The sequence below is a fragment of the Artemia franciscana genome, chromosome 10 (assembly GCF_032884065.1).
Source record: "Artemia franciscana chromosome 10, ASM3288406v1, whole genome shotgun sequence".
NCBI classification, from domain to species: Eukaryota; Metazoa; Arthropoda; class Branchiopoda; order Anostraca; family Artemiidae; genus Artemia; species Artemia franciscana.
In genome coordinates, this window is record NC_088872.1 from 7,528,220 (window position 1) to 7,548,672 (window position 20,453).

The 20,453-nt window shown below is 34.8% G+C and overlaps 2 protein-coding genes across 3 annotated transcripts in view; one reads left to right on the plus strand and one right to left on the minus strand.

Annotated features, from left to right (window-relative positions):
• Positions 1 to 13,028, plus strand: part of LOC136031720 (zinc finger protein 664-like) — a 41,569-nt gene extending 28,541 nt beyond the window's left edge. For both annotated transcript variants that reach the window (XM_065711425.1, XM_065711426.1), the window contains exon 5: positions 9,249 to 13,028. In XM_065711425.1, coding sequence (XP_065567497.1) covers positions 9,249 to 10,303 — 1,055 coding nt within the window. In that variant the 3' untranslated portion in view covers positions 10,304 to 13,028. The remainder of the gene's footprint in view (positions 1 to 9,248) is intronic.
• LOC136031730 (vesicular glutamate transporter 1-like) overlaps positions 1 to 20,453 on the minus strand; it is a gene marked incomplete at its 5' end in the record, with an annotated part of 404,579 nt that overhangs the window by 99,835 nt on the left and 284,291 nt on the right.

Here is a 20,453-nt window from a genome sequence, read left to right on the forward strand (position 1 = left end):
TTAGTAACATTAAGCTTTAGTGCCCTTTTTAAGAGTCAAAGTAATCGGAGGGCAGATACCCCCTCATCCCTCCTGCACACACACACACACACACACACATCGTATTTTCCCGAAATGCATCGAGTAGAAATTTTGGGATATCCATTTTATTTAAAATAATCTAAGTATAATATAGCTATCAAAGTACCATATAAGGCTTTTAGGGATAAAACAAACCCCCAGAGCCTGGGGACAAGGGTTTTAAACTATGCACCGGGGACATTTAGCGTTTTTATAGAAGGGATGGCTGTAGAAACTTTAGAGGAAGCTCATTTGGTGAGAATTGGAAGTTCTAGTTCCCTTTTAAGATTAAAAAGTGATTAAGGACAGCTTGCCCCCCTGACTACCCTTCTTCTCATCAATCGAATCTGATTGAAAGTGTGAGAGCAATTTTCCTCAAAATAGTCCAAATAACATATAATAATGCCTTTAGGGTTAACACAAACCCCCAGTACCCTGGGGATAGGGTTGCAAGTCATGCCCTTGAGGGCATATAAGGTTTTTATGGAATGGATGGTCTTAAAGACTTCCGACGGGGCTAATTTGATTTGAAATTGGAAGTTATAGTTGACATTTCAGAAGTTAAAAGTGATCTGAGAGCAGCCAGCCCCCCCCCCCCGTCACCCTCATGATTTTCCCAAATACATCCAATTAAAATTTAGAGACAGCAATTATGCTCATTGTAATTGAAGGACCTGAAAATTATCCTTTGAGGAAGACGCCCCTGCCCCCACAGCTCTCAGGGTAAGGGTTATGAGCTATACCCTTAGGGCATATAAGGTTTTTGTTGAAAGGGTGGTTGTATACACTTAGGAGGTGTCTCATTGGATTGGTAATCAGAATTTATAGTGCCCTTTTTAAGAGTCAAATTGATCAGAGAGCAGCTACCTCCCACAGGTCGCGATTCCCAAATTGCATCCAATAAAAATTTTGAGGCAGTCATTTTCTTTCAAAATAGTCCAAAGATCATATAACAAGGCTTTTGGGTTGATATAAACCACCAAAGCCTGGGGCCGAGGTTTATAAGTTATGCCCGTGGGCGTTTAAGGTTCTTATGGAAGGGGTGGCTGTATAAACTTTAGAGGTCACCAATTTGGCTGAAATCGGAAGTTTTAGTTTTCTTTTAAGAGTCAAAAGTGATGGAGCTAAACTAGCCACCTCTCCCCCCCCCTTCAATTACTCTTTTTTTCAACAAACGCAACTGATTGAAATTTTGCGATGGCATTTTTTTTTCAAATAGTCTAAAGAAAAATATAGCATTGCATCCTGGGCTGACACAACCCTCGAGAGCCCTGGAGTAAGGGCTTCAAGTTATGCCCTCGAAGCATATAAGGTTTTTATGGAATGGATGATCGTATTCACTTCCGATGGGTTGTGTTAAGGCCATATCATAATTTACACTTTACTGAAAGCAAAATACATTTAAAATGTTTTCACTTTGTTTTTATTTGTTTAAAATGTTTTTACTAGATATATGAAGAGGGGAGGGGGGCAAATGCTGATATTTATTCCTTAAAATCTTAATCATTTCTAATTTATTAAAATTATAATGAAATCCAAAAACGAACTGAAATTACAATAAATAACCGAGTGAAACTGAAAACGAGCAGAAATTAACTTGAGTAGGGCTCAAAACCCAACTATGCCTTCCCAATGCCAGAATTAGCAGTTTAATGTGCATATGCTGATATGTATTCCTTAAAAATGTCTAAGTTATATGACTTATTAAAGTTAAAAAAATGAAAACTTTATTTTCTTTCTTCATGAAAAAAGTATGTCCATATAAAAAGAACAGAAATTAATAAAAAAAAATTCCAAAAAATATGTTTTTCAAAGAGAAGTAAAGAATTACATTAAACCAAAAATAAATAAAAATTGAACTAAATATTCTACCAAGTGTAAAACTATCACTAATTAGTATCGATAAATAAATGAAACCCAAAAGGAACAAAATTACAATAAATAAATGATTCGAACTCGAAACGAGGCCAGAACCTAACTAGCGCTTCACCGAAAAAAGTTAAATAAATGTGCATTACCAGTTTAATGTACATATGCTACTACTACGACTACTAAAAACTCAACGCAGCACCAAGGCACCTGACGCCAACACAGCTACGCACGCTCTTCCTACATTTATTCAAAGCCTCCCTCTTTACACCCCCCCAGGAGTTCCCATTTCCTTTTAATCTTTCTTTATGACATCCCACCACCCCAGGCAAGGACGACCTGCTTTCCGTTTAGCCTTAGACGGTTGGCCGAAAAGAATAATTTTCTTCAATCTGTCATCCTTCATCTGCAGAACGTACCCTAGCCATCTCAACCTTTCTTTCATTATAGTCCGAGAAAGCAGGATTGAGCCACATTTTTGTACAGCATACTGTTTGACATACGGTCAGTCAGCCGGGTACCCAGAACAATCTATAGGCATTTTCTCTAGAAAATATCTAATAAATCTTCGTCCGCATTCTGGAGCGCCAATGCTTTGGATCCATGTTTGACCTCTGTCATCACTGTACCTTTCGGTATTCTAATTTTGGTTTGCAGACTTATCGTCCTATTCTTCCAAACTTTTCTTTAACTGTGAAAATAACACACTGATCTTTGGCTATTCTACTTTTAACATCTTCACTGCTCCCACCGTCTTTACTAATAATTATTTTTTTAGCTGAATGTAAGGAGCGACATTAAAAGTTAAAACGAACAGAAATTATTCTGTATATGGTTGTCTCTTCCTTAACGCCCCACTCTTTACGCTAAAGTTTTTTATTGTTTTAAAAAGTAGAGTTGTGAGAAAGAGTCAAACTTTAGCGTAAAGAGCTAGGCGTCGAGGAGGGGATAGCTCCTTTCATACACAGAATAATTTCTATTCTTGCATTAAGTTTTTGAATTAATGCAGGTTTTGAATTTGGCTCACCGTACATGAATAATAAAAACGAAATTTGAACATTAATTTTACTGTTTTGGCTAAATGGCATTCTTAAAGTTTTGATCAGACGATTTTCACGTAAAAAGGGGGTAGGGAGGGAGCCTAGTTGCCTTCCAAAGTTTTTGGTGACTTAAAAAGGTCACTAAAACTTAATTTTATTTACGAACGTTTTTGTTAGTAATAAATACACATATCCTACAAATTAACTTGCGTAACGAACTTCTATTACTTATATGAGGGGAATCGCCCCCTCGTCAATGCCTCACTCTTTACACTGAAGTTCGAATTTTGTTCTAATTCTTTAAGAATGACTCCTGAATTTACCTAATAATTTCTGTTTGTTTTAAGTTTTAATGTTGCTCCTTACTTTCAGTTAAAAAACCTTTTTTATTTTATTTCTCATTGTTTTTTTTAAAATAATGCTGGAAAATCCAGTGCCCTTCATGGAAATTCTTTTTCCCCGTGATACATTCCTCCACAGAGAGATCCTTTTACTTAACCCCCTCCGTCCGACCCCCCTCACACCACCAGGAAAAAAAACCTGAGAACGTCAGTATACTTCTCAATAACCAATACTATATGTAAACAGTGGGCAAAGTTTATAACCTGTAGCCCTTCCCCCAGGGACAATGGGGATGAAGTCACCCTCAAAGACATAGTTAGTAGATTTTTCGACTATGCTGAACAAAATGACTCCAAATTTTGATCCAGTGACTTTGAGAAAAATAACCGTTGGAGGGGACCTAGTTACCCTCCATTTTTCGTCACTTAAAAAGAGCACTTGAACTTTTTATTTCCGTTAGAATTAGCCCTCCCGTGACATTCTAGGACCACTGGGTCGATACGATCACCTCTGAGAAAAAAAAAACAAATTAACAAGCATCCATGATCTTTCTTCTAGCAAAAAATAAAAACATCCAGAGGGTGGGATTTTCATTAAGATTCTATGGCTTTTAAGGGGTGTTTCCTCCTTTTTTCGAAAATAAGGCAACTATACTCAGGCTCGTAACTTTTGATGGGTAAGACGTGATGAAACTTACGTATTTAAAATCAGCATGAAAATTTGATTCTTTTGATGTATTTAGTGGTATCACAATTTCGCTTTTAGAGTTTTGGTTACTATTGAGCCGGGTCGCTCCCTATTACAGTTCGTTACCACGAACTGTTTTATACTATCAAGGTAGGTGTAGCGGCCGTCCATTTTGCTCACACTTTCATATAAGATGCTTAAATCATCAGCATAATCTATGCGCATGAGAGTTTCCCCTCCCCATTTGATTTCGTGATCTCTCAGTACCTTTCCTATGCTCCTTAAGACGAAGTCCGTCAAACTGATTCATATAAAGAAGAATAGAACACAACCCTGCTTAACTCCTGACTTAATACAAAACCAGCTGCTAACTTCATTTCCTACCTTAATCGCTGGAGTTTTTTTCTCGTACATAGCACTAATCACTTAAATGTATTTGTCTGGTATACCATATAAAGATAAGTGGATAAGACCTTTGCTAAAGCTCTTCTATCAACAGAATCCAACGCTTGCTCATCTATATATATAAAAATAAGTTGTCTGTCTGTCTGTGGATGGATCAGGTGACGTCATGTTTGTTCGCATATGACGTCTGAATTATTTCACACTAATACAAAAGAAGAAAAAAACTAAAAAAGGTAAAAACTACAAAAAAACTAAAAAGAAAAAAAAACTAAAAAACTAAAAAAAACTAAAAAAAGGTAAAAATCTAATAACTAAAAAAAAACTGAAAAAAATAAAAAAAGGCAAAAACTACAAAAAAAATAAAAACTAATAAAAAAACTAAAAAAGCTAAAAAACTAAAAAAACTAAAAAAAAACTAAAAAAAGGTAAAAAACTAAAAAAAACTAAAAACTAAAAAAGAAAAAAACTAAAAAAAAGGAAAAAACTGAAAAATAAAAGAGAAAAAGAAAACTAAAAAAATATGAATAAATATATATAAAAATAAGTTGTTTGTGGGTTATGTCTGTCTGTCTGTCTGTCGAGTGACGTCGTGTTTGTCCGCATATGACGTCTGAATTATTTCACACTAATACAAAAGAAGAAAAAAAACTAAAAAAGGTAAAAACTACAAAAAAAACTAAAAAGAAAAAAAACTAAAAAAGCTAAAAAACTAAAAAAAAACTAAAAAAAGGTAAAAAACTAAAAACTAAAAAAAAACTGAAAAAACTAAAAAAAGGCAAAAACTAAAAAAAAACTAAAAACTAATAAAAAAACTAAAAAAGCTAAAAAACTAAAAAAACTAAAAAAAGGTAAAAAACAAAAAAAAACTAAAAAAGAAAAAACTAAAAAAAAGGAAAAAACTGAAAAATAAGAGAAAAAGAAAACTAAAAAAATATTAATAAATATAAAAAATATAATATAAATTAGCAATCAACAAAGCACCGAGACACAAATGACGACCGGGACACAGGGAGTATAAATGACGACCAGGACATAAGTAAAAAAAAACTAAAAAAACTAAAAAAATGGTAAAAACTACAAAAAAACTAAAAACTAATAAAAAAACTAAAAAATCTAAAAATCTAAATAAACTAAAAAAGAAAAAAAAGAAAAAAGGAAAAAAATCAAGGAGAAAAACAAAACTAAAAAACGAATGTATATACAGACCGGGACACCGGGATACAAATGACGACCGGGACACAGGGAATATAAATGACGACCGGGACACAGGGACACAACTACAATGGGGACGCCGGGGGGCACAAGGGGATATAAATGACGACCGGGACACCGGGACACAAGGAATATAAATGACGCCCGGGACACTCAAAGAGAAATCACAGACTGGAACACCGGGACACAAATGACGACCGGGACACAGGGAATATAAATGACGACCGGGACACAGGGACAAAACTACAAAGGGGACGCCGGGGTGCACAGGGGGATATATAAATGACGATGGCGACTCAGGGAATGGTCGATTAGCAATCACCATCAACAAAGCTCAAGGGCAATCATTAGAATCATGAGGTATAGATCTGAATACGGATTGTTTTCCCATGGACCATTATATGTTGCATGTTCAAGAGTCGGTAAACCTGACAATCTATTTATATGCACAGACAACGGGACAGCAAAGAATGTTGTATATTCGCAAGTTTTACGTAGTTAAAAACATATATATATATATATATATATATATATATATATATATATATATATATATATATATATATATATATATATATATATATATATATATATATATATATATATATATATTCACAGGTGGGACATAGGAGGGACACAACTACAATGGCGCGTAACTAATATGGCGCGTAACGACTTACGCGCGCGGGGGGGCTTGGGGGTTGCGCGAAGCGCCCCCACCAACTAGGTGTTGGGGTGGCGCGAAGCGCCACCCCAACAGCTAGTAATTTATAAAACTGAAGACCAGAGGTGTTTGAGAACTAAGGCACTTCTCGATTATTAACCTAAGAATAAAAATTTGATTGACACATCCTCTGTCTTTTCTAAAACCGCACTGTTCTTCTCTTAAAACTTTGCCCGCAGCTACTTTCAGTTTAAACAGTATCATATTACTAAGTAATTTGCTACCTACAGGGACCGGACCAATGCTTCGATAATTACGATACTCTCTTATCACATTTCTTAAACGGTGGTTTAATTAAGGTTTTCCTAAAATTGTTAGGTACTTCCCGTTTTTTGCAAATCATCTTCACAATCTTCATTTACTTATTTTTAATCTCAGAGCCACCATATCTAAGAAACTCATTTACCACACTATCAGAACTCAGATAATTCTTGTACAAACCTCTTTTCTCTATTCAACAAAATGCTTTTTCACTAATATTCCTAGCTGCAGTCTTAACTTTCTTCCCTAAGATACCATTGGCAACTCCACAAATTGTATTTCTAAAATTATTCTAACCATCTTCCAAATTATCACACTTTAAACCCTCAAGTTTAGTATTCAGTTGCTCCTGGAAAGTTTCTCTCAGATTCTTATTCTGGAGTCTACCAACATCTTAACTTTTGGGGGGTAGATACCCTTCCAAAATTTCAGCTTTAAATTAACCCTGGACACCACTAGATGGTGATCTTTACTTTTACTATCAATAACTGCACTTCTGTATGTCCTAGTATCTTTCATTGATCCTGTCAGTCTTCGGTACTATAACATAATCAATAAGGTTCGATGTCTTACCATAACGTGAATACCATGTCAACCAAACGCCTATTGGTTATAACATATCCTAATTTTGATTCCCTAAAATGTTATTAATATCTGTTTTATATAAGTTATAAAAGTAGAATTATTTAAAATTTGAAAAAAAATTAAGTGCAATAATATTGGCGCAAAAATAATCACAGGCCGCTTTGGCATGTTGTGATAGACTAAACCTTTTCAATGGCCAATATTAACCGGTTCAACACCAACACCAAATTCAACACCAAACACCAAATGCACTGCAAATTCAAAAAGTTCAACGCCAAATGCACTGCATTGATTCATTTAAAAATACAACAATTAAGACGATAATGGATAATGCGGAATGATAAGAGAAATAAATGTTTAAATGAGCACATTTATAACAGTTGGTTTCAAAACAAATTTATGGGAATTTTAAGTGTCACAGAAGCGTTGATAGCTTATTTGATGTCTAATATCCGTATTTACACCTCTTTTTGTTTTGATGCTATAAACTTTTATTGGAATTTTGCCAAAACAAATTTCGATATTGCACAAAAAATTGAAGTATTTAATTGAACATTTCCATTCTTTGTATTCTTATTCGTATTGTAAGTGAACACTAAATAAACATAATTCTTTCATTTCATATGTAGTACATAAAACTCCACTATCAATAAAAGAGGTCAGTCATGACATTTAGCAGTTAAGAATAGTAGGTAAGCTAACTATCCTCACAGGAAGGATGGGGAATAAGTTTGCACTTTTACAAATCTGGCCAATGGTTTTACTGACTTTTTTGCCACAAATGAAGATTACTTGGCAATGCGGGTCTAATTAACGTGGCTTTTGGCACTGATTTCATTTATAGGTATAACTAACTAGTTAAATTCAAATATCAAACGAATTTTGGCTGGGACCTCGAGTTCTGAGGATATAATTAATCAAACAACTAAATTTAAATCTCAGCAGTTTATCAGGTTTTACCAATAAACCTGAAAAATTCATGCTAAAACAACTATTCGCAACTTTAAAAGTTTTTTTCGCGGGATGCTCTTAAGTTCATTTTGTTGGAACACTTTGAAACTGATACAGTAATCCGGCATCATATGAGCATCCAATCTTTTTTAGAGTGATAATGATATGTTTTAATACAGTTTGCTTGTATTATTCTCTTTTCAAACTCGAGCAGTAAATTGCCGTCTGAAGATAAGCAATCTTATCTTTCTTGGTAGCTATCCCTCATAGTCAATGTCTTTGTGAAGTCGCTCCCCTTGCTCTTAATCAATGACACCTAAATTCTTCTTAAACCCGTTTTAATGGTTTTTTAATTGGTGAACTTTTTAATTGGTTTAACGTTTTTTAATTGTTTTTAATTGGCTACTTTTGAAGATAAATAAGGTTGTCCCCCTAAACTATTTTGAACAAAATGTTTATCTCAAAATTGATCAAGTTTATTTTGGGGAAAAGGTTAGGGAGGGGTACTAGTTATCTACACTTGAATGTTAAAAAGGGCACTAGGACAACCAATTTCCAATCGAGTGAGCCCACTCTTGGTATCACCTTTCTCCGGTATTTCACCCTTGTTGGTGGTAATCCTCCATAGGCTTTATGTCTTAGTGAAAGGTTTCCCTTCCTCACCACTTGTGGCAACTAAAGTCTCTGGAAAATAGTTAAATGGCTATATAAATAGTGAACTTGAATACTCGTGTTACAACCAATACTCCAAAAACGTGTAAGCATCTGGTATACCAGAGTGACACAGTATTCAGCTATTCAGTTAACTAAAAAAAATTTGGACTTCAGTGAATGATTTGTATTATTTTTGCTCTTTCTCTTTCATTTAAAAAATAAATATAATATTTGTTATCCGTCTCTCCTCTATTTGTACTTGGAATAAACACTAGGATTTTTTTTTCATTGTTCAAGTTTTCATTTTCGCTCTTTACTTACGTCAGAATAATTAATTTTAAAACTAATGTAAGTACCTGCAGGAGATTAAGCAGAGCGATCAAAAATTAAGTTAGTAGTTAAAACATATCGAAAGATAGAATTTATTTTTTAATTCCTTAGACTTTTTAAATTTTAAGGTCACTTTTCACCACACGTATCTGGACTGCACATACAGAAAAATTCTTCACTAGTTGTTTCAAAGAATCCATCTACTAGTGGCACCTCAAATTCTTGCACATCGGAATCTTCAGCAAAAGGCTTAGAAAACCAGAAAACACGCTTGAAAAGTTGCATTCAAAGTGAAAAGGAAAGAAAATTGGAACGACATCATACAACATATAAAGGGGAAAAGACATGTAAATGTGGCGTATGTGACAAGACCTTTTCTAGAGCGCAGTATTTGAAACGGCATCAAATAGTACATACAGGTGAGAAGCCATTTAAATGTGATGTATGCGGCATGACCTTTTCTAGAGCACAGTATTTAAAACGGCATCAAAGAGTACATACCGGTGAGAAGCCATTTAAATGTTACGTTTGTGACAAGACCTTTTCTCATGCTCATGTTTTAAACACGCACCAAAGAGTGCATACAGGTGAGAAACCGTTTAAGTGTGATGCATGTGGCAAGACCTTTTCCCAAGCAGTAGCTTTGAACACACATAAAAGAGTGCATACCGGTGAGAAGCCATTTAAATGTGAGATATGTGACAAGACCTTTTCCCAAGCTCATGTTTTAAACACGCACAAAAGAGTGCATACAGGTGAGAAACCGTTCAAATGTGAAGTATGTGACAAAACCTTTTCTCAAGCAGCAATTTTGAACTCACATCGAAAAGTGCATACTGGGGAGAAGCCGTTTAAGTGTGATGTATGTGACAAGACCTTTTCTCAAGCTCATGTTTTAAGCACGCACCAAAGAGTGCATACAGGTGAGAAGCCGTTCAAATGTGATGTATGTGACAAGACCTTTTCTCTAGCTAATATTTTAAACGCGCACCACAGAGTACATACAGGTGAGAAACCGTTCAAATGTGATGTATGTAGCAAGACCTTTTCTCAAGCAGGAACGTTGAACTCGCATCAGAAAGTGCATACCGGTGAGAAGCCGTTTAAATGTGATGTATGTAAAAAATGTTTTTCTCTATCCTACAATTTGAAAAAGCATCAAAAAATGCATGCAAGTGAGTAAACTTTTAAATTTAATTATGTGACATGACTATTTCTCTAATGGGCACCTTGAACACAGATTACATAGTGTATATGGTTGAGAAACCTTTTAAATGTGATCTATGTGGAAACCTTTTTTCTAAAGCATATTTTGAAGAGGCAGTAAAGATTTTATAAAGGTGAAAAGCCGTTTCAATGTGATTTATTTAAATATACTTCTCTATGTCCTTTAACTCCAATACGGACCAAAGAGTACATACGGGTAAGTAGCTAATTAAATCTTCTTTATACGTGATCTGAGTTTTTAAAATAATCTTGTTTAAATACAAATCAAAGACTGCATACAGGTGAGAAACCCTTTAATTGCGATACCTGTAAAGAAAACTTTTCTTATTTGAGTAAATGTTATAGTCATCAAAGAGTGAATGCAGGAGTTTAGGAAGATTTTAAGATCCATGTTGGCTAATTCTCATATTTGAATTAGCACTTTGCATATGTATATAGTTTCCTAGTCATTTGGCAAGTGAAGCTCGTCTTTTCGTCCAATAACATATGTTGACCTTAACAAGTAGGGGAAAACGAATGCCTTTTTTGTAGAATTTTTTTCTTAAAGGGACTATCCCAAAAGAAACAAAAGTCTATATTGTCTTAAACTGAATGCATAATAATCAGGATTTTGATACAACCCAAAATTTTCACAAGAAAACAAGATATTATTAGTTCACATTTGTTTCATTTAGTTCAACCAAAGATGCAAAAAGAAGGTGAAAAGAATCACAATGCTAAATAAAGGAGAACCATGGAATAGTTGACAAAAACATATTTTTTTGGCTTATTATGTTTTTATTTTTATTTCTTATTTAAATGATACTCACCGACTTCATCGAGTTTTGACTTTTTCAAAACTCAGCTAGATAAAGTTCAGCCAAAGGGGGACAGAGCTGCGCCACTTTGTCTGTAGTATTTTTCAGTCACTATTTCTATTTGGACCAGAAGTCCTAGCCGTAGAAAAAAGAAAACAAAAGCTTAAAAACATTGTTTTGTCCGTAAAGTATATTTGAAAAGACCCAAAATTATATTTTTGAAAAAGGCCCGATATTTCTGTACTTGGGAAAAGTTTTGTTTCTTAAAAAAGAATAAAATATTTAACTTCGAAACAGTATTTGAATGTGACCTGGTTTTAAAATTGGCTAAAAAAATGTATTTTCAGAATTCTTAATTTTGTTAGCTAGCCTATGTAGACAAGATTATTTATTTGAGAGGGAGGTGGCCTGCAAAATTGCTCAAATTGGCACTAACTCACAGCCCTTGGCCGAGGTGAGCAAAATTTTGAGAAACCTGAAAGACTTGTTTGCTCTAAAATACGCGCCGGTGCTGTCCAGAATCAGGATTCAAACTAGAGCCCTAATTTTGTTTGATTGGTATTGGCTGAGCCATATTTTCATATTCCCAATGACAAAACTTTATTTAAAACTTTAAAAATAAAGTTTTACTTTATTTATATTATCTGAACTTATGGTGACAAGTTTGTAGTTTAAGGGGAAATTTACACACAAAAAAAGTAGCAAAAGAGCGACTCCCCTCCTTCCCAAAAATTGACTCAATATGTATGTTTTTAATTTGTTAACTTACTACATTAAGTTCCTTTGCTAAGCAGACCCTGAAGTGTGTAATTAGAAATTTAAAGTGGAGACTCAGTTCCTTTGACTCCCTAGAAAATTGTCAAAAATTTAGTATTCTTTGAATGATCCTCTAGATTTTAATTTTCTGCCCCCAAGACCAAAAAGAATCAAAGATATGTGTCTCAAATCAGCTTAAAAATTCATCTATTGGTTCAGAATCTTTTGTCAAGAGTATGCTAATGTGGAAAAAAATTTACGAAAACTTTTTTGTTTGGTTTATCAAGCCCAGTTATTGGTTATTCATAAAGCCTTAAAGTTTATCTGAATTTAAGAACCCTCTCCCCCATATTTCCAAGCATTATTCAAAACTTGCTGATTTATTCTGACCTTTTCCAAATGACATAGTTCGCCATTGAGAACCAACTCTTGGTGACGAATAACTATAAAAAGTTTTAGAGATCATAGCCTTTTGTATACAGATAATTTGGGATGAGATAATTTGTATAGATGATGTGGTTAAGTTGGATACTGCTGCGAAAAATCCAGTAGAAATAATTTTTTGAATTGAATGTTATGTTTGAGTAAAGAGGGGGGGGGGCAGAAGCATTGTTGTTATATATTATGACAAGTCAAGTTGCCAATTCGTTCCAAACCGTATTGATTGACTATAATTCAAGGGTTAAAGAAGTATTATCATTAAAGCTCCAAAGAGTCCTGTGGTGGCGCAGTGGATTTGACCTTAGCTTGGTAATACGGGACCCAGAGATCGAATCACGCTGCAGGAATGCACTGCAGGGCCGACGCAGGGACCATAGTAGTCAAGAAGCGTCGTTAATTCTTAAATAATAATAATTAAAGCTCCAATAACTCGTATGCTTGGAAACTTGATTGTTGCATCCAGTCAACCCGTGATCTGAAAACAATGCTGTTGCTCTATGCAAACAGTAAGACTGGGAAATTCTAGCTCTTCTAGATAATCAAGTGTTGTAATATTTATTTTATTATTATTATTTTTAACTGATTGTAAGTCTGGTAAAGTCTCGTCCTTCTGGTTGCAAAAATCGACATCTTGGAGCAAAAAAAAGCCGGATATTCTCAAACTAAGTTGTGGATCTGTAGAAAAAAAATTACCCGAGCTTGGATTGAAAATGAGGCTTGATAATTATACTTGTCTGTTTGAAGTTTTTGGCAAGTTAAATGTGAAAAAAGAATCGTCTGTTTGCTACTTCAAACCACAGACAAAAAGTAAATTATATGATGATATGATGAAGATAATGATGCAGAAATATACAAGTAGTATAAAGTAGAGCAGTATTCAAAATAGAAGTATAATATTATATGACAGAAGTCTATGTGCCCCATCTTACAAGGTCAGAAAAGGTTTGGGCCTTTAAACTGTGCATGATGACGTCCATGCATGCTGAGGATAGGCGAGTATAAACACCAAATTGATTGGTACCATTTCAGTTGGACTCGTATAAGGATAGTTTTGTCTGTGTTTTCGACTATGTATTTTAGTGATTGCTGCAATTTTGAATAATTTCTTCCTTTTTTTCTCTCTTGTTAGATTCGTGTAAAATTTTCTGAGCTCCCTTCTGAAGAAAAAATTATATCCAAGGTTTTGTTTTAATTATATTTATGGTGTGCTACTAAAAATTCTTGGTTTAGTCTTATGCACAATATAGGGGCAAGGGGCAATATAGGGCATAGGGGCAATCACTCCTATCTCATAAAAAAATTATTCCCATTATAAAAAAAAAAATGCTAATTTCAATTTGAAGACAGGGGGATTGCTGTTTTTGGTATATGGTTGGTTTTTCTGATGAGTAAATACACCCAATGTTCGTCAAACCTATTGCAATCAAATTTTTCATGTTTTTTCTTCATTGTTTGTTTTAAAATTGCATATAACAGCATAAATTATGTCCGCATCCAGTTTTGATTCTGATGTCAAAAATATCCCGTTTTAGTGTTGCTCTCAATTTTCCTTTGATTTTTTTTTTTTTTTTTTTGCTACTAATATCAGATTAATGAAATGCCAAGAAAAGAAATGTCAAAAAAAGTATATATTTTGATTTCAAGTTTTGACAGATTGAAACTAAAGAGCTTTTCTAATATTCTACGACAATTGTTTGACCCGAGCAGCTCTCTTGACTGTTGAGTTTTAAAATACCCTAAATAATTACGTATCATATTAATTAATATGGACACTAAAAAAAGGTTTGGGGGTGAAAACTAGCCAATGAATACAAAAGCTGTTTGGAACCACCATTAAAATAAAAATGAATAAAAACGATAAACCAACGTTATGTCTTATTTATTTAACTTTTTTGTAATGATACGGAACATTTTTTTCATTGACTGAGTTGAGAAGCAAAAGGGGACAAAATAGGAATCTGTACAGAAAGATCTTGGGGAGGTTGAATTGTGGATGTTCAGTACCTCTTGGAAAATGTTTTCCGTGCGAGGGTTTGTTAATGCAAGTATTTTTTTTTTTTCTTAGAACAGTGCAAAATTAAATTGCACGATCCAGAGAATCTATGAATATTATTTTATATGTAATTTTTTTATTTTGTTTAATATATATTTTATGTTTACTAAATGAATTTGTTTTCATTTTTAAAAAGTGATGTCGTTTTCGTTTTGTGATATCATTTATAATTCTGTCTATGTTTCATGTTTTTTTTTATGTAATAAAATGATCTGTCTCTTTAATGTTAGTTAATACATAGTAGCATTTCTTATTGTTAAACGTTTATAAAAGTAAAAGTTTTAATGCTTGTAACTGTATTGTTATTTTTATGGTTTTATATTAACTTGTTAAATTAAAAATTATCATTCCCAATATTTATTTTAAAGCTTGATTTTAAAGTTGTTGATTAATTTTTTACTTTTTTTTTACATTTTGGAAATTTAACGAGATTCAACATTGAGATCCAATAGAATTGTTATAACCATTCTTTCCTTTAATATTTATATATATTTTACTGAACTATTTTTTTTCTTTTCTTTTTTATGGCACTTGGTATTAACCAAGTGACAGATAGCGATCGTAAATTCTGTCGGTCTGTCCTGGTTTTTCTACTTTAGGCACTTCCAGGTAAGCTAGGACGATGAAATTTGGCAGGCGTATCAGGAACCAAACCAGATTAAATTAGAAATCGTCATTTCCCCGATTTGACCATCTGGGGGGGGGGAGTGAGGGGACGGTTAAATCGAAAAAAAATAGAAAAAAGGAGGTATTTTTAACTTACGAACAGGTGATCGGATCTTAATGAAATTCGATTTTGGGAAGGATATCGTGTCTCAGAGCTCTTATTTTAATCCCGACCGGATCATGTGACATTGGGGGAGTTGGGGTGGGGAAACCTAAAGTTTTGGAAAACACTTGGAGTGGAGGGATCGGGATGGAACTTGGTGGTAAAAATAAGCACAAGTCCTAGATACGTGATTGATATAAACGGAATGGATCCGCTCTCTTTGGGGGAGTTGGGGGGAGGGTTAATTCCGAAAAATGAGATGTTTTTAACTTATGAAGGAGCGATCGGATCTTATTGAAATTTGATATTTCGAAGGATATAGTGTCTCAGAGCTCTTATTTTATATCCCGACCGTATCCGGTGACATTGGGGGAGTAAGGAGGGAGTTTAAAATCTTGGAAAACGCTTAGAGCTGAGAGATCGGGATGAAACTTTGTTTGTAAAAATAATCACAAGTCCTAGATACGTGATTGACATAACCGGAATGGATGGTCTCTTTGGGGGAGTTAAGGGGGAGGGTTAATTCTAAAAATTAGAAAAAATGAGGTATTTTTAACTTACGAAGGAGTAATCAGATCTTACTGAAACTTGGTGTTTGGAAGAAAATCGTGTCTCAAAGTTCTTATTTTAAATCCCGACCGGATCCGGTGACATTGGGGGGGGGGGGAACTAAAATTTTGGAAAACGCTTAGAGTGGAGGGATCGGGATGAAACTTGGTGGGAAAAATAAGGACAAGTCCTAGATATGTGATTGATGTAACCGGAACGGATCCGCTCTCTCTGGGGGAGTTGGGGGGAAGGGTTAATTATTAAACATTAACAAAAATAAGGTATTTTTAACTTCCGAAGAAATGATCGGATCTTTATAAAATTTCATATTTAGAAGGACCTCGTAACTCAGGTCTCTCATTTTAAATCCCGACCGGATCCAGTGTCAGTGGGGGGTGACCGGAAATCTTGGAAAACGCTTAAAGCGGAGAGATCAGGATGAAACTTGGTGGGAAGAATAAGCACAAATCCAAGATAAGTGACTGACATGACTGGACCGTATCCGTTCTCTTTAGAGGATTTGGGGGGGGGGGTAATTCAGAAAAAGTAGAAAAATGAGGTATTTGTAACTTACCGACTGGTAACCAAAAGTAACTTACCGACTGGTAACCAAATAGTAACCAAAAATCAAAAAAATGGAATTTTGATATCAATAGCTGCATCAAAAGAATCGCATTTTAATGCTAATTTTAAATATATAAGTTTAATCAAGTTTGGTCTTACCCATAAAAAGTTACTAGCCTGAGAAAATTTGCCTTATTTTAGAAAATAGTGGAAAACAACCCCCTAAAAGTCACAGAATCTTAACGAAAATCACACCATGAGATTCAGCGTATCAGAAAACCCTACTGTACAAGTTTCAAGCTCCTATCTGCAAAAATGTGGACTTTTGTATTTTTGCCAGAAGGCAGATCACGGATTTTTTTTTTTTTCCAGGGGTGATCGTGTTGACCCAGTGGTCCTATAATCTTGCGAGAGGTCTCATTCTAACGGAAATGAAAAGTTCTAGTGCCCTTTTTAAGTGACCAAAAAATGGGAGGGCACCTAGGCCACCTCCCACGCTAATTAATTTTCCCAAAGTCACCAAATCAAAATTCTGAGATAGCCATTTTATTCAGCGTAGTAAAAAAACCTTATAACTATGTCTTTGGGGTCGACTTACTCCCTCACAGTCCCCGTGGGAGGGGCCACAAGTTACAAACTTTGACCAGTGCTTACATATATCGATGGTTATTCGGAAGTGTACAGACATTTTCGGGGGGATTTTTAGGTTATGGGGGGGTGATAAGAGGGGAATATGTCGGAGGAACTTTCCTTGGAGGAATTCATCATAGGGGAAGAAAACTTCCATGAAGGCAGCGCAGGATTTTCTAGCATTATTTAAAGAAAAAACAATGAAAAAATAAATATTAAAAAGTTTTTTTTTCAACTGAAAGTGAGAAGAAGCATTAAAACTTAAAAAGAACAGGAATTATTACGCATATGATGGGCTCACCTCCCCGTAATACCTCGCTATTTACGCTAAAGTATTTTTAGTAATTTCAACTATTTATTCTACGGCTTTTGTGATTCAGGGGTCATTCTTAAGAAATTGGGACAAAATTTAAGCTTTAGTGTAAAGAGCGAGGGGTGAACCCTTTCATATACGTAATAAAAACATGAGAATACAGAAGTTCGTTACGTAAGCTAATTTGTAAGTTACGTATATCTTTTACTAATAAAAACATTCGTAAAAAAATAAAAGTTCTAGTTGCCTTTTTATGTAACCAAAAAATCGGAGGGCAACTAGGCCTCCTCCACCGCTCCTTTTTTTCTCAAAATCATTCGATAAAAACTATGAGAAATCCATTTAGCCAAAAAAAAAAAAATATGCAAATTTCGTTTTAATTATTCATCTGCGGAGAGCCAAAATCGAAACATGCATTGATTCAAAAACGTTCAGAAATTAAATATAAAAAAACAAATTTTTTTAACGGAAAGTAAGGAGCGACATTAAACCTTAAAACGAACAGAAATTACTTCGTATATGAAAGGGGCTGCTTCCTCATCAACGCCCCGCTCTTTACACTAAAGTTTTTTACTGTTGTAAATGGTAGAGTTAAGAGAAAGAGTCAAACTTTAGCGTAAAGAGCGGGGCGTTGATGAGGAAGCAGCCCCTTTCATATACGAAGTAATTTCTGTTCGTTTGAAGGTTTAATGGTGCTCCTTACTTTCCGTTAAAAAAAACTTGTTTTTTAATTTAATATTTAGAAGGATCTGTGCTTTAGAACTCTCATTTTAAATCCCGACTAGATCCAGTGACATAGGGGAGAGTTGGAGGGGAAACCGGAAATCTTGGAAAACGCTTAAAGCAGAGAGATCGGGATGAAACTTGATGGGAAGAATAAGCACAAGCTATAGATATGTGACTGACATAATTGGAACGAATCCCTTCTCTTTGGGAAAGCTGTGGGTTGTTAATTAGGAAAAATTGAGGTGTTTTTAACTTAAGAAGGGGTGACCGGATCTCAATGAAATTTGATATTTAGAAGGAACTCATGTCTCAGAGCTCTTACTTCAAATACCGACCAGATCTGTTGAGATTGGGGGGGGGGAGGCGGAAACTAGAAATCTTGGAAAACGCTTATAAATCTCGTAGATTCGCGATTGACGTAACCGGACTGGATCTGCTCTCTTTGGGGGAGTTAGGGGGTGGGATTCAGTGGTTTGGCGACTTTGGTGCTTCTGGACGTGCTAGAACGATGAAAATTTCTAGGCGTGTCAGGGAGCTGCACAAATTGGCTTGATAAAATCGTTTTACCTGATTCGACCATCTGGGGGGCTGAAGGAAGAGGAAAAATTTGAAAAATTGAGGTATTTTTAACTTACGAGTGGGTGATCGGATCTTAATGGATTTTGACATTTAGAAGGACCTCGTGACTCAGAGCCCTTATTTTTAATCCCGACCGGTATTAAGCCTCTAATTTTCCTTTTAAAGCAATCTATTGATTCTTGAAATTTCGCTAGAGCTCATGCCATGAGCTCTTGGCTCTTCCGATTAAAATAAATCGTGTATATGATGATGCAACACACTTATATTTTGCTAAGATGGCCCAAAATCCTACCAAAGATATTTACAATATCCCTGCTTTAACAACAAGGAAAATTATTTTTTGTCACTGATGTGTCCTCTTTTTCCGTTTTTTGTTCTTCACTGCTCTCAGGGAACTGGAACATCATAGAAATCTGTTTAAGGGTATGTTTTAAAGGAAATTGTTATATCTGCGTATTTCTGTAATTAAAAAACCCAATATTTAAAATAAATCAATTTTTGGCAAAAAAACTATCTTCGCACACAAGTAGATGAATGACGTCATAACCGTAGGTTACAACCATAAATGACATCATAGCTAAAACTATATGATGATTTCAGTTGCCACTAGGATTCATTCTTTGCTATACTGAGCTAATAAGATGCCGAAGGCTTTTTCCTACGTTTGAAATGTAATCTTGCTAAGGAAATGTCTGCAAAAGGTTAGCCTTTTATCTTTACTTTTTGCAAAAGGTTTGGCGATCTATAGTTGTTTTTTTTTTTTTTGGTTTTTGTTTTTAATAGTAGCCTAAGATTATTGGTTTAATTCCTGCAATCCCCGTGGTTTGATCTCAGTTTTATCGTAAAATTAATTATATATAAGGCTCATCAAGTAGCCACGATTTTTGTTCGGTTGGGGGGAGGCTTACGAAAAACTCGAAAAGTAAAAAAAAATTGCCATATGTTTAGGAACTTAGCCATATGTTTGTATAAATTTTTTTTTTCGATTTGAGACAAAAAAAGAGTAGTGAAATAGGTCTATAATTGCTGAAATCTTCTCGGTTACCACGTTTATGCAATGGCACTACTATGGTATGTTTAAATTGACCAATAAATTCACCGTCTTTAAGACAGTCATACACTAAATCAATGTAACACGGCAAGATCACGGGTAAAACATACTTCACTACTTTCAGAGACAGCACATCCATTCCAGCAGCTCTATTTTTTTTGCTTTTTTTAAAGTTTTTTCTTTTAGGTTTTTTTTTGCTTTTTTCGCGCCATATTAGTTACGCGCCATTGTAGTTGTGTCCCTGTGTCCCACCTGTGAATATAGATATATATATATATATATATATATATATATATATATATATATATATTATATATATATATATATATATATATATATATATATGTTTTTAACTACGTAAAACTTGCGAATATACAGCATTCTTCGCTATCCCATTGTCTGTGCATACAAATAGATTGTCAGGTTTACCGACTCTTGAACATACAACATATAATTGTCCATGGGAAAAACAATCCGTATTCAGATCTATACCTCTTTATTCTAATGATTGCCCTTGAGCTTTGTTGATGGTGATTGCTAATCGAACATTCCCTGTGTCCTGGTCGTCATTTATATATCCCCCCTGTGCTCCCCGGCGTCCCCGTTGTAGTTGTGTCCCTGTGTCCCGGTCGTCATTTATATTCCCTGTGTCCCAGTCGTTATTTGTGTCTCGGTTTCCCAGTCTGTAATTTCTTTTTGAGTGTCCCGGTCGTCATTTATATTCTCTGTGTCCCGGTGTCCTGGTCGTCATTTGTGTCACGGTGTCCCGGTCTGTAATTTCGTCAGTCGACAAACAACTTCATGACGGAATAATGCTAAATCCTTATAATGACGTCAGTCGACAAACATGACGTCAGTCGACACACAAACATGACGTC